The sequence below is a fragment of the Thermobia domestica genome, chromosome 18 (assembly GCF_964235325.1).
Source record: "Thermobia domestica chromosome 18, izTheDome1.hap1.1, whole genome shotgun sequence".
Classification (NCBI taxonomy): domain Eukaryota; kingdom Metazoa; phylum Arthropoda; class Insecta; order Zygentoma; family Lepismatidae; genus Thermobia; species Thermobia domestica.
The window spans coordinates 183,217,140-183,230,787 of NC_137471.1; the positions used below are offsets into that span (position 1 = coordinate 183,217,140).

Genomic DNA, 13,648 nt, shown 5'->3' on the forward strand with positions numbered 1-13,648 from the left:
ACATATTAAAACAGTATTGTATACAATTACAGTATATGACTAGATATTATGTGTTTAACATCGAGATATGAAAATGTTACATCATGAAGTTACAGAATGTATTATGGAAAACAAAAAATGAAGTATTATAAATTCTACGAGAGTTTGCATAAGTTATAAAGTAAGATTAGACAAAACCTTCTTTTCAGTTCCACAATATGTCGATTAAGGCGACACCACTTTGCTTTCTTAGATTTAGCAACATGTCCCATTTGGAGTTGATACATTGTCATTTCATTTTCTGCTTGCTTCTGTTTCAAAAGGTCTATAAATCTGTACATATTCAAGCCGCCGCCGTTTATAGAACAATCACGTTTTCCTTGATTTTTTATCTTAGGTTCAATGAAACGTTCTTGGAACTTCTAACAAAATATTTTGTACATAAAATTTCCTTTCGTCTGATATAGGTTAGATCTCTGTAGGTTAGATGGATATAAAGTTATAAATGATAGGCTTGTGCCGTTTAATCTTATATCTCTATCTTTCAAGTGTACTTTTCTGATTTTTGCAACTGTTTCATAAAGAAGATATATTTCATCAACCAGCCAAAATATTTAAATACATGAAAATACAGGAGGAAATATGGATGATGTGATCGGTTTTTACTTGAATTTTCAAGAAGTGACACGACTTTGTCTCTGTTCCAGAAAGGGAAGAAAACTTGTTAGAAACTACTCGAGAGATAGACAGTTAATTGCAACAGATTGTGGGTATATTCAACAAATCTACTACGAGTCCTGAAGAATTAGTAAAAGTGGGATAACATTTCTAACTACACTTTTATGCATCGCATGACAGTGACGCACTGGCTTTCTGTCGGTATTTCACATACAGAAGACTTATTTTACACGAGTCATTCATCCCTCAGTTTTAGTCATAAGAGCAAGTCATAAGAGCGAGCAGATGATACGTATTGAAGGTGTAGTATCGGAAGCAAACTCGACTGGAGCAAGATATTCCAGGAATTGATTGTGGATCGAAAGAGAAAAGGAAGAATGCTATCCAATTACTTGTTTAGACATACCACTATCAATCTCTTTTCTGAAGCTGGTGTATTACAAATGTAAAATTCCCATCTACCTAGTCCAACTGTTCGTATTCGAGATTGTTTTACTCAGATATGTGCATTAATTGTAAGGAAATCACATTTTCAGAATCAAAAGAACAACAAAATGGAAGTGACATACTGGCGTTATCTTAACCCTTTCCGGATCCTGGCATTTTGGGCTATTTATTAGACTTTCAGTCAAGCAGCTACTGCATCGTCACTATTTATCCTAGAATCATGGTTCATACCTCATTCTCTTCAGAATAGAGCAGGCTTTCAAATGGTATCACTTTCATGCCCATACCATATACCAGGAGAGGGAAAATTGATGTCAAAGGGAAAATTTTGATGGGAAAATTTTTTGGTCCAACTTTGGGCCCCCTGCCCCCCCCTGTGTGAACGTAGAGACCTCCAAAAAATCTGATGAATAGTACTTGGTGAACTAAATGTATGTACCAAATTTCAAGTTTCTACCTTGAATAGTAAGGGCGGGAGAAATTTTATCAGGAATTCTCACCATGCCCAAAACGACCGCAAAATACCATGACCTCAGGGAAAAAATTTCCTGAGACATCCCTAATTACCCTAGGGTCATGTTTCGCCCATCATTCTCTTCAGAACAGAGCTGCCTTTCAGACGGTATGACTCACGTGTCTCTATCATGTACGTAAAGGGGGAAAATCCCGAAGAAAGAGATTTTTTGGGTCTAAAAATCCCTTTTTTCAACTTTTGCCCCTCTGGACCCCCCTGTTTTTACGCAGAAATCGAAACAAAACTCCTGGTAAATACTACTCGGTGGACTGAATGTTTGTGCAAAATTTCAATCTTCTACGTGAAAAAATAGTCCCGCCAGAAAAAATTTCCCTACCATGCCCCACTTTTACCCTATACAGAAGTATATTTGGATAAAAATTCACTGAAACGGCCCTAATTACCCTAGAATAATAATTCGACCGTCGTTCTCTTCAGAATGGAACTGCCTTTCAGACGGTATGACTCACGTGGTCCTATCATGTATGTAAGGCGGGAAAATGACGAGAAACGGGATTTTGGGGGTAAAAAATCCCTTTTTTTTACCCCTTTGCCCCTCTGGTTCCCCCCTGTTTTAGCACTGACATCGGAACAAAAAATCTGGTAAATACTACTCGGTGGACTGAATGTTTGTGCAAAATTTCAATCTTCTACGTAGAAAAATAAGCCCGCCAAAGATATTGAACATAGGCTTAGAAAATGAGAAAAGAAATTTTTTACTTATGACGTCATCACCTCCTATGTCTGGACGCAGGACGGTCTGAAACCATACGTAATGTCTTCTACAAGGCCTCTGGACTTGGAAAAGAAAAAAAAACCCGGACGAAAAAGCTCAAATAGAAGAGAAATAACGCAATGTACCATGAAAAACGCGTATGGTACAAAATTGCACCATAGGATCCCCAAAGGGTTAATGTTGAACTACCCAGGTACCTTTCCCGTTTTGAAAGAAGCAGAGTTTATTATATGAAACCTAAATTATTAAAATATAAGCGCTCTCCTTAAAACTCGTTATTTCAATGACCTTTTTCATCTGAAGCAGCAGTGGGTCTGATCGAACCCAACCGTATCTTTATGTCCCAACAGTGCACAGTGCCAAGGTTTGGTTAATTTGTGTGTCTTTTAGCACTATAAGTTATTTCTTCGTTTATAAAAAGAACTGAATTTTTCTTAAATGACATTTTCTCTACGGACTATATTTTGCTAAATAAGATTACAGAGACTTTCGTATAATGCCCCATTATTCACAAATGTGCCGTATTTTGTATATATCAATTATAATTATGGCATGCTGACAAATTTTCCTTAATTTTTTATTTATATAGATATTATATATATATATAAAAAGACAAGGAAATAAGGAAAGTACGCTTGAAAGAAACACAGGTACAAGATTAAGCGATACAAACCTACTCTATCGTTTGCAACTTTATATGTACTTGACTTACAGAGCTGAATTACATATCAAACAAACGAAATTTTATTTACAAAATATTGTGTTGTAAGTTCCAATACCGTAGAACTGAACGTAAGGTGAGAAATCAAGAAAAGCATGATTATTCTATATGTGGCGGCCAAATTCGATATATGTGGTAGCCATATGGGATGAAGCTCAAGAAGGATGTTCGGTGAATTATAGGATATTACTATACTTGATGGAAGAAAAGTATAATGCAAGTTTCATTAAATTACTAATTTTTGCTGGGTTTGTCAAAATTTCCCCCTACATACTGTACTATATAATAAGAGCGTGAAAATAGTTTTAAGAGGAAATACTAACTGTTAATGAGGTGCAAAACTTTAAAAAAAGAAAAAAAAACTACCAACGTATGCGAGCTAAACCAAGGTTTTAGAAAAATTCAACTTTCGCCTAATAAGAAAATTAACTCTGCATCATCGGTTTGATTGACGTTTCCATAGCTAGGAGGCATTAGGCGAAACTTGAAGCCCCGGTGCGTAACGATAGCAGTGATACCAACCTCAAACGGTACAAAATTCCATTTCAAGAGCCAGAAATTCCCATTTTGGTCTTGATTTTCGCATGTTATATTAAAATTTCGTTACTATATATATATATATATATATATATATATATATATATATATATATATATACAGAGCGTTCAAAAAGTCTCTATACACCTGAATCGTGGCAAGTCAAAGTCGCAATCAAAGCCACATGAAATAAAATTTTATGCGAAGGTTTGCAACACTGCTATATTATCGCCTTGCGTGAAGTTCCTTTTTTAGATTCCAGTCGGCAAAGTGACGTTGAAGTGATTGTTGCATCTAGTTAGCGGTCCCTGAAACAATGGTGTTAACTTTGGAATAACGAATATTCCTGGTTGAACATGTGTTCCGTGAACAAGATGAGTACAAACAGACAGTCAAAGATAAGTTTGCAGCTAGGTTTCCGGATACACCTGTTCCGAATCGTCACACTGTAAGGGCACTGATCGATAAATTTAGAGACATTGGAACGGTAATGGACTATGATCGAAGTGGTAGACCGTCACTGCTCGATGAAGAAAAAATGCTACACATATCGGAAAAAATGCTATCAATGCCCAGAACTCACGTTTGTGGTGTGCAGAAAACCCACATGTCCATACATGAAGTTCCTCTGCATGACCAGAAGGTAGGGGTGTGGATTGCAATATCCAGAAGAAGAATAGTAGGCCCCATATTTTTCAGACAAACAATAGATTCAACTCGTTATTGTGAAATTATTCACCAGTTCATGGGAGAACTAACGGAAGACGAAATTCGTAATGCTTGGATACAACAAGATGGCGCTACAGCACATACAGCTCGCCAATCAATCAGATTACTGCAAGAGGTTTTTGGACATCGAATAATTTCAATGCGATTGTGGCCACCTCGGTCTCCTGACTTGTCTCCTCCGGATTTTTACTTCTGGGGTTATGCAAAGAATTATGTTTATAAAGGGAACCCCCACACGCTACAAGAACTCGAAACAGCTATTCGAGATTTTGCTCATAGCATTCCACATGAACAACTTGTCAGAGTATTTGAGAACAAGAAGAAACGTGTGCAAGCATGTTTGGAGGCTCCTGTGAAAATGTGTGTTAAAATTTTTGTGTATATGCTACGCCCTGTACACAGTGCTTTTATGCCATAAAATATAATACATTTTGAGTAAAATAATTTTCTCGTGGCTTTGACTATGTGACAATCCAGGTGCATAGAGACTTTTTGAACGCTCTGTATATATATATATAGATAGATAGATAGATAGATAGATATAATGAAAAATGAAACTATTGTATGTAACGCACTGTCTTCAATACTGTATCAGTGATCCGTAAACTTTGATCTTCTAATTTTATCAAATGATAAAGAAACAAATACATTTTGTTGTCAAGATTTAGTATTTGTATTATGCCTTTCAGCCATCATCTTCTAATGGACGTGACACTACTAGAAGAACTTTATTTTCCAGTTATGTAGTGTGGGACTTTTTGTTGTTTGTTATTTCATACTCTGCTGTTTTCCATTAATTAATTTCTTTTAAGAAATAATAGAGTATCATTAGTGATTTTTGGAGCTTTTAAAAAAAAATCACAGAAAAAATCACAGGTTACTTCTTTACTAGCACGCATGCATTTTCCAGTAACAGAATTTGGCAATTACCGCTGATTTCAAGATTAGGACTTATTGGTCTAATTTCTGTCCGTATTTTGTTGCTATCGATGAAGTAGATATATAAAAAATCCCATATATGATACTAATTGTGCGGAAAATTCCCTTTATCCCTTTTCGAAACTTTGTCAAAAAATCCTACAAAATGGGATTTTTCCCACAGGTGGGCATTACTGAACGATAGTATGTCTGAACTATTATCGAAAAGGAAATTTTAACTCATTGCGAAATACTTTTTCTTCCTTTTCCTCTTTTTCTAAGTCGTTTTTGCTAGGTCGGCTCTCCTCCACCTGTTTCTATCTTCTGTCTTCTTTAGCCTAACGAGTATAATCGTAGGACTTAAACAGAAAATTTTCATTTCATTTCTATCTTGTGTCGTATCCATATCGTTCTTACATAACACTCTCACTTCTTCTTTGGCCTTCCTCAAGCTCGTTTCCTACTCATTTCTATAGCATCCATCTGGTTGCCACACGTAGCCAGGATTTCGTAAAAAAAAAAAAAAAAAAAAAAAGGGGGGGAAGGTCTGTACGTACATGAAATACTGCGGTCATCACATCAGGGGCTCGATCATTATAAACTATTTTAGTGACAACACATATTGGTTTGTTAGGACAATAAAACGAGGACATGTTAGTAAATATTTCAATACTCTATCAAGAAATCTCGAGTAAAAGAATATTTCTTAAAGGTATTGAAAAAGATTTTACAGTATTTACTTTTCTTCCTCTCTTCATTCAAATACAACAATTTTTCTTTCATTATGGCCTCAAGTATTACAATAAGGACATATTCACTATTATAAATTTAATGTCTTGTAAAATATTTCACAATATATGCGTTCCTTTTTCTCTTGAATCAAATGTTAACAGAATTTTTTTCCATATAACTTTTTTTTCTTGTTTTCATTATTCCGTGAACTACTGACTGTTCCAAATGACAGGTTAAAGGAGCAGTAGAAAACTTTCTGAAATAACATGTTTGATATTGCAGAGAATCCATGACGAAAAATTTGATAAAAAATGTCCACGCTGTTGCAGAATGGCAGTATGCTTTCGAGAGCTTGAAATTTCCATGACTAGTAGCAGAAATTCTGAGAATTTCGTAAAATTGTTAGAAATTTCAAATTCCGGGACTCTTCCAGGTTATCTCGCTCACCTCCGATTTGTATTGCAAGTGATACAAATACAAATCTCCTCACAAGAAAGAGTAACCGAAAGCTTTCTGTAGCTTTTCATTTTTAACGCTAATTCTTCTTTTTCTCTTTTCTTTTTTCATCTTTCCTTATTTTTTTTCATTTCTGGTTTCGAAGGGGATTTCGGAACCCCCCCCCTTCCTTGGCTACGTGTTGCACATACGTTTTATAGAAATTAAAATGCGTTCAAGCTGGTCTTTCAAAGTGATTTTTCAGAGAAATTGACGCACTGTAAATTACATTTTATAATCACTTACTACAAATGTTAAGAGTATGTCCATAATGTTTGTATCATGATGAATGACAAAGACTACTTTGAGATATATTCACATATAAAACTAAGTTGAATCTGAGAATGATACTTCTAGTTGAATGATACTTCAATAATATATAATTGTATGATATTTTTCAAAACATTTCTCTAAATCTATCAAGATATTCTTATGATTTTTTCCAAACACGTGAGCTTCGTAGAGGTTCGTATTTTATGTTGAGTTTGGTAAGGTTTGGATGGTGCCTACGGAAACGTGTTGATCAGTAAATTAGACACACCCCACGTTACATGGCCTGGATGGATATTGCTTCGATTTTGTTGATGGAATCTGTGTAGGAAAATGATCCCATTGTTTCGCGTAGAGTCGCAATAGATAATCTACAAGACAGGCTTTCCATCTAAATTTATTTTGCGTCCTGGAAGTCTTAATAATTTTAATTATACCTTCAGCAACATTAATTTTGAAATCAACAAAATGAAGTTTATTTGCTGTTAGATGCTAGTATACAGCATACGAATTGAGCATAGCAATATCTAGTACATAAAACATAGTTCCACTCAACGGCGTCGACTTTCCAAAATTTATGTGGGTGCATATCAATGGTGGGTCGTGTTATGTGCTTTCAGAGGTCTCTCAACATTTTTTGATTGGTTTCTTTTTAGTTAAAATATTTTCTGAACACTGCCACAAAGGCAGTGGCGGATCTAGAAGGTAAGAACTGGGGGAACCAGCCAGAGCCCAGGAGTTCTCTATACACTTCAAAGAAATATAAATAATAAGTTATTTTTGTCGATCAAAAAACTGTTGGGCCCTAGGCCTAGATCCGCCAGTGCACAAAGGGATGTGCTCAATTCTATTCACAATACAGTTCCATTTTTTTTTCCATTGTAAGGACTGCCTTTGAGTAGGCCTGAGACAGGCAGGGAAGTGAGTAGTATGTTGCTTGGTTCCTTTTTCACAAACACATTTGAAACAATTATGTTTTAGAAATTTTAACTCCCATTTCAATGTTTTAATTGCTTCTTATTTTTTGATAATGGCAACTGAGGAATATTTATTGTATTTTGTTTCTATCGAACTAAAAATCTTGTGGGTGCTGGAGCACCCGCGCATCTTTCCAGTTTTATTTTCATTAATGTGACTGTTAGCCCAGAAAAATTGAACTTTAACTTTGAAAACATTCCCAAACATTTTTGTGGAAACCTTTAATTTTGGTGTCCTCAGCATGTCCTGAATTTGAGTGGTGATTATTTATTTATTTATTGTTTTGGGGAAGATGAAAAGGGTATGCTAATTTTTTGAAATTATCTCGAAAATTATATTTTTTTTCCAGAAGAATAGTTACGAGAAATTTTTCACAAAAAATGTTCTTAGACATTTTTTTGTTGAATCAATGGTTTCAAATGTGCTGAACAGAAATAGCACACACCACTATAGTCTTACATATAACAAGTAGCATTTCTTTTATTATGTCTGCTATAGAAACCCAAGCCATTTTGTTGTAATACTTCCAATTAAATTTAACGAATCGTCCTCTAGATGTCCTGTTAGTTTATAGACTGATCACTGATCATCTAAATGTTCCATAGGTGAAGTTTAACTATCTAATTATGTAATATATTATATTGTTTTGAATGAAGTTTACAAAACTAAACTAGTTACAAGAATCATGTTACAAAAAAATGTAACTTTCTTCCCAAACCAATACTAACACATGAAAATGTACTTTACATGTATCTATTTTAATTTAATAAGTCTATACTATTGTATAATAAATCCTTGTCTTTCTATTTTAGGTGCTTTCATCGACCATGAAAACGGCCATCAATGTTGTGTCAATTACAATGGTGTTCATGATGCTACGCTGCTCCTTCAGTAATAATATAATGGATTCTGAGGAAACCACACATAACACTTTAACATCATTGGTTGAGGTTGTAACTAGACAATACTTTCTCTCTTATCCATGTGTTACGTTGATCGTAGACTACCAGTGGAATGGAAATTTTGTTTCGGAAGGCATAGTAAAATTCATAGTACAAGTTCCAACAGATACTCTTCAGAATGACACTTCTTGGTACGAAAGTTTTGATTATTTATTACTGAAAGCATTGGATCTGGGGTGCCATGGTTATTTTGTGATATTCAAAGACATGAAGTGGCTTTATTCTGTATTAACGCATGGTGTGCAAGAAGCTATGTATCACGAAGATGGACGAATCTTAATAATCCCTTCTGCTACTCTACAGGTTGATTATGTAACTCTTAAAGAAGGACTAGAAGATCCAGTCTTCCAGCAAATACCAAATTTTCTTTGGCTTCGTGCGTTAAATACATTGTCTTCAAATTTTAGTGGCAATGCGAAGCAGACAAAACACTTCGAAGTGTATACTCAGAACTATTGCGATTCCACTTCCCAGCTATTAGATGTTTGGGACAGTAAAAAGTTCCGTTTTGGCCAGAACTTATATTACCCGAAAACAAATAATCAATATGGAAAGGAGTTAAATATCAGTACATTTTCGTACCCTCCATTTGATGTGGTTTACGTGAAAGATAATGTTACCGAGTTTGACGGGACAGAGTTTTACATTCTCCGCTCCCTGGCTCATGTCCTTAACTTCACTTGGAAGGCTACAGTGAGACAAGAAGATAGGTGGGGTGGCGTCAATCCAGACGGATCAGGATTTGGTGTAATGGGTGATATTTATACTAACCAAGCCGTGATTGGTGTAGGCACGTTTTATATTGAACACAATTTTTCTCTTTACATGGATTATACCATCCCTTACCGAAGGACTTTTATGTCTTTCTTAACGCCAAATCCGGAGCAGTTGCCAAAATGGTTGGCTCTTTTCCTTCCTTTCAAGAAAGAGATGTGGGGTGGCGTATTGGGGTCTCTTATAATTATTTCTGTGCTCTTATATGGAATATCTCAAACCCTTTTGAAAGTGCTTCCGGAAGATTCTGGAAATCGGTTTTGCAAATTTCAAGATTGTTTGTTGAATACTTGGAGTTTGTTGACTCAAGTAGGTATCAAAATACCACAATCACACGTAGTTAGGAATTTTCTCATTTGGAGCATATTATTTTTCTTTCTAATCGCCACTTGTTACTGCAGCGAATTAGTTTCTTTCCTGACAATACCTGTCTACTATCCTGCTATTGATACTATGAAACAACTATTGGATAGTGGCTTAGAGTGGGGGTCACGACATCATTTCTGGGGAGAAATTGTGAAAGAATCTGCAGATCCAACAACAAGATTGTTGTATCCAAGATTTAGACAAAAGAAAGATGTGAACGAACTGAAACGCCTTCTGTGGAGTAAAAAATTTGCTGCTGTCGTGGAGAAAATTGATTCTGGATTCTTTTGTAATGGTGAATATGTAGACGATGAACTGCTGAAGACGCTTCACATAACTAAAGACTATGCTTATGATGGTGACATCGCTCTAATGCTTCAGAGAAAGTCACCCCTGAAGAGATCCTTTAATCGAGTGATACAGAGAGTTATAGAATCAGGTTTTATATTTTATTGGGAGAATCAGGTGATCCATGATCATACGAATCAGAGATTGAGCTCTTTGACTCACCACAAAGACAGCAGACCGGTTTCAATAAAGATTGCACATTTGCAGGGTGCTTTCTTCCTTTTGATATTGGGACTTCTTTTATCTTCAATTGTTTTAGTTTCCGAAATTATTTCTTCCAGAGGTAAAAATAAGAAGTTAGATAGCCATAACTTTCATGATTCCATCGAAAACAAGGGTAAGATCAAAGCTGTTGAACAATCAACCCTTCTTTCGGATATTATTGTAAAAATAGGAAGTGCCACAATGGGATCTGAAGTATTTGGAACCCAGGATGTATCCAAGTAGAACATAAACCTTTATTGTAATGTAAGGATTTCTCATTTCATAAAGACCGCATTTCGTAATTTCACAAAAAAAAAAAAAAAAAAAAAAAAAAACACTTTTTTCACGTTAGAGCTTTGCTTCGAACGGTTATGCCCTTTAGGCTAGAGAAGGTAATGAAAAAAAGAATGGTGATAACGAAGAAAATGGTAAGTTAGAACTACCGATGCATTGAGCGGAGCTGGAAATCCCGACAGATAGCTTTCGCGAACTGCTACACCAATTCAGGCAACTGAAGAATGATGGACAAACATGTTGGTGGTTGGATTAGGATTTACCGTTCCTTTCAGCAGCGAGACTATAGCAGACGTGGACCTAAAGCTTAACGTGAGATCCGAACGTCATGAGCTCCCGCCGGCAATTGAACTCGGGTATTCCACGCCAAAGACACGTACACGAGCCATATAGCAACAAGGAGAGCCATTTACGTGAAGGGGAAACGACTGATGAAATAGTGGGAACAGCAGAGAAGGAAACAACAGTATTAAATGAAATTCAAAAAAATAGGAAAAGCGTTCTCACTCGGAAGAGGATTTAAACTAGGTCAACGATCAACCAATCAGCAGACACCTATTCCTTGCGTAACTTCAATCATCCGTTCTGTCAACATTGTATCGCATCGTTTACTATTCGACGTATTCTTAAATACTCAAATCTACAGGGTGTCCGAGAAGTCCTTCCCTGATTACAGAAATTGATAACTCAGGCTAGAAATAAGATAGAAATATGAAACTGGTGTTGAGTTGTTTACAAACTATAAAAGTTTTGGTCACATCAGTACACTTCCACATGAGCACCCTTGGTAGCACGTAGCACATCTAGGCGATATTCAATTTCCATCACTGGAGGGATCGATGCAACGACTGTGGTTATTCGTTGCTGCAGGGTTTCAAGATTTGGTACACGGGTTTGGTAGACCTCATCCTTGACATAACCTCATAAAAAGAAGTCTAATGGGGTTATGTCAGGAGAGCGTGGAGGCCAAGCTGTTGGTCCATCACAACCAATCCATCACCCAGGAAATGTCCTATCGAGATAGCCACGGACGTCCAAACCCCAATGAGGTGGTGCACCGTCTTGCTGAAAAACGACATCGGGGCGATACTGAAGCAGCTGAGGAACAGCATACAGCTGCAACATATCCAGGTACACTGCAGATGTGATGGTATCCTCAGCGAAGAAGAATGGCCCGATAATTCGATCGTGCAATAACGCGCACCAAACATTCACCTTTGGACTGCCTCTGGTGAACTCCCTGACCTCTCTGGGGGGTTCTGAACCCCAAATGCGTACATTATGGCGATTCACTACTCCACTACTACTCTACTGTGCCTTCTCCTGGTTGGTTGGCATGGCTTCTTGGGCTTCTTACTTACGTACTACAAACCTAAAACAAAAAAAATGAGACTTGGTAAAACAGAACAAACCTAACACAGACAAAAACTTTTATAGTTTTTAAACAATTCAACACCACTTTCATATTTCTATCTTATTTCTAGCCTGAGTTATCAATTTCTGTATTCAGGGAAGGACTTCTCGGACACCCTGTATTCTCTTTTTGTCGAAACTCTTAACCGAAACTATTTTTAATTCTAGATTAGGTGCGTGGGTGACAGGTGTCCTCTAGTGATTTTTGTCTCAAACTTGCAACAGTGTATGTTGGTGTTCGGATTTTGCAGTTGCGCTTTCCTATAACTGAACGTTACTTGTTAATGCAGTTGTAGACTTCTGTTTTCCGCCTACAGTTTGTAAAAAAAAAAAAAAAAAAAAAAAAAAAATCTAACGGCATATTTTCGGCATTTCGATATTTTAGTTGTTACGTACATAGGCGCGCGGTTGCAATTGCCACCCAAACATGCTGCTGCAGAGAGATTTTTGTTCTCATGTTAGATAGGGTATAATTAGGCAATGTGTACCATATTTTCCAAACATTAATTTACATCGTTAGTTTGTATTATTAACAATGTATGCGAAACCGAATTTTCTACTTAAAATAATATTGTTATACTAACTTATAAAAGGTTTTAAAACTGTCAAGTATCATTTCTTTTATTAATTACAGAAAATGTAAAAAATCGTTTAATGGGGATAATAAAAAAAGTAAACCAGAAAGCAACTCACAAAAACGTAAAACTTACAGAGGAAACTTAAGGTGTAGCAATTAGCCAGTAGCAAAATATTTCCTGTTTCAATTTTACTGACATATTCTTAGTCCTGTTCTATAGAATGTTTCAATGTTTATTTATACACTTCACAATTTTCATCATTTTAAAAATATAAATCTAGCTATTTCAATAGCAAGAATATATTCCGATATAAATTAAGACAAATGTATTACTTGGTTTAATATGATAAACAATAGTGTTAAACAGTTTATATTATCCAATATTAATACATTTATGTCATACTTACCTTTTAATCTTTAAGATGCTAAATCAGGGCACAAAATTCCCGGTCGCCATTGACGACTAGAAGTTTAGAGCTAGCAACCAGTATTTAGTCAGAGTGGCTAATGTCTAAACGCACAGGGCTGTGCAAGTTCTGTTTCGCACGAAAATAATTGTCAGTGAATGATAGAAAACACGGAATGTGAAGTCTTCACAACGTTGTAATTCACCCCTCCTTTCCCATCGTGCATCGTCAATCGAAATGGTTTGCCTCCAGGCGCGTCAGTGCGAGAGACCGTTTCTCCCGCTGTTTGAAGCAAGAGCAGCTGGGGGGACAGCCCAGTGTTTAGAATAGATCAACCAATCACGTCATGATGTTAGTGATAAATAAATAAGTAACAAAATAAGTAAATACATAACACATTTAAAAATAATATTTGCATGAGATACCGTTAACACTGGTCACCTAACTGCTTTCTCTTTCAAGACAATAAATAAATAAATAAATGAAGATATATTGTGTATGAATAAATCATGAATCTAATTGTCTGGTTTTGAAATTGTATGCCGTGATGTAATCTTCTTTTCTCGAGC

The 13,648-nt window shown here is 36.0% G+C and overlaps 1 protein-coding gene across 1 annotated transcript in view; it reads left to right on the plus strand.

Annotated features, from left to right (window-relative positions):
- LOC145675421 (putative glutamate receptor) overlaps positions 1 to 10,631 on the plus strand; it is a 66,616-nt gene extending 55,985 nt beyond the window's left edge. Inside the window, exon 3 of the mRNA XM_081745827.1 lies at positions 8,547 to 10,631. Coding sequence (XP_081601953.1) covers positions 8,547 to 10,631 — 2,085 coding nt within the window. The remainder of the gene's footprint in view (positions 1 to 8,546) is intronic.
- The last annotated feature ends 3,017 nt before the right edge of the window (positions 10,632 to 13,648 follow it).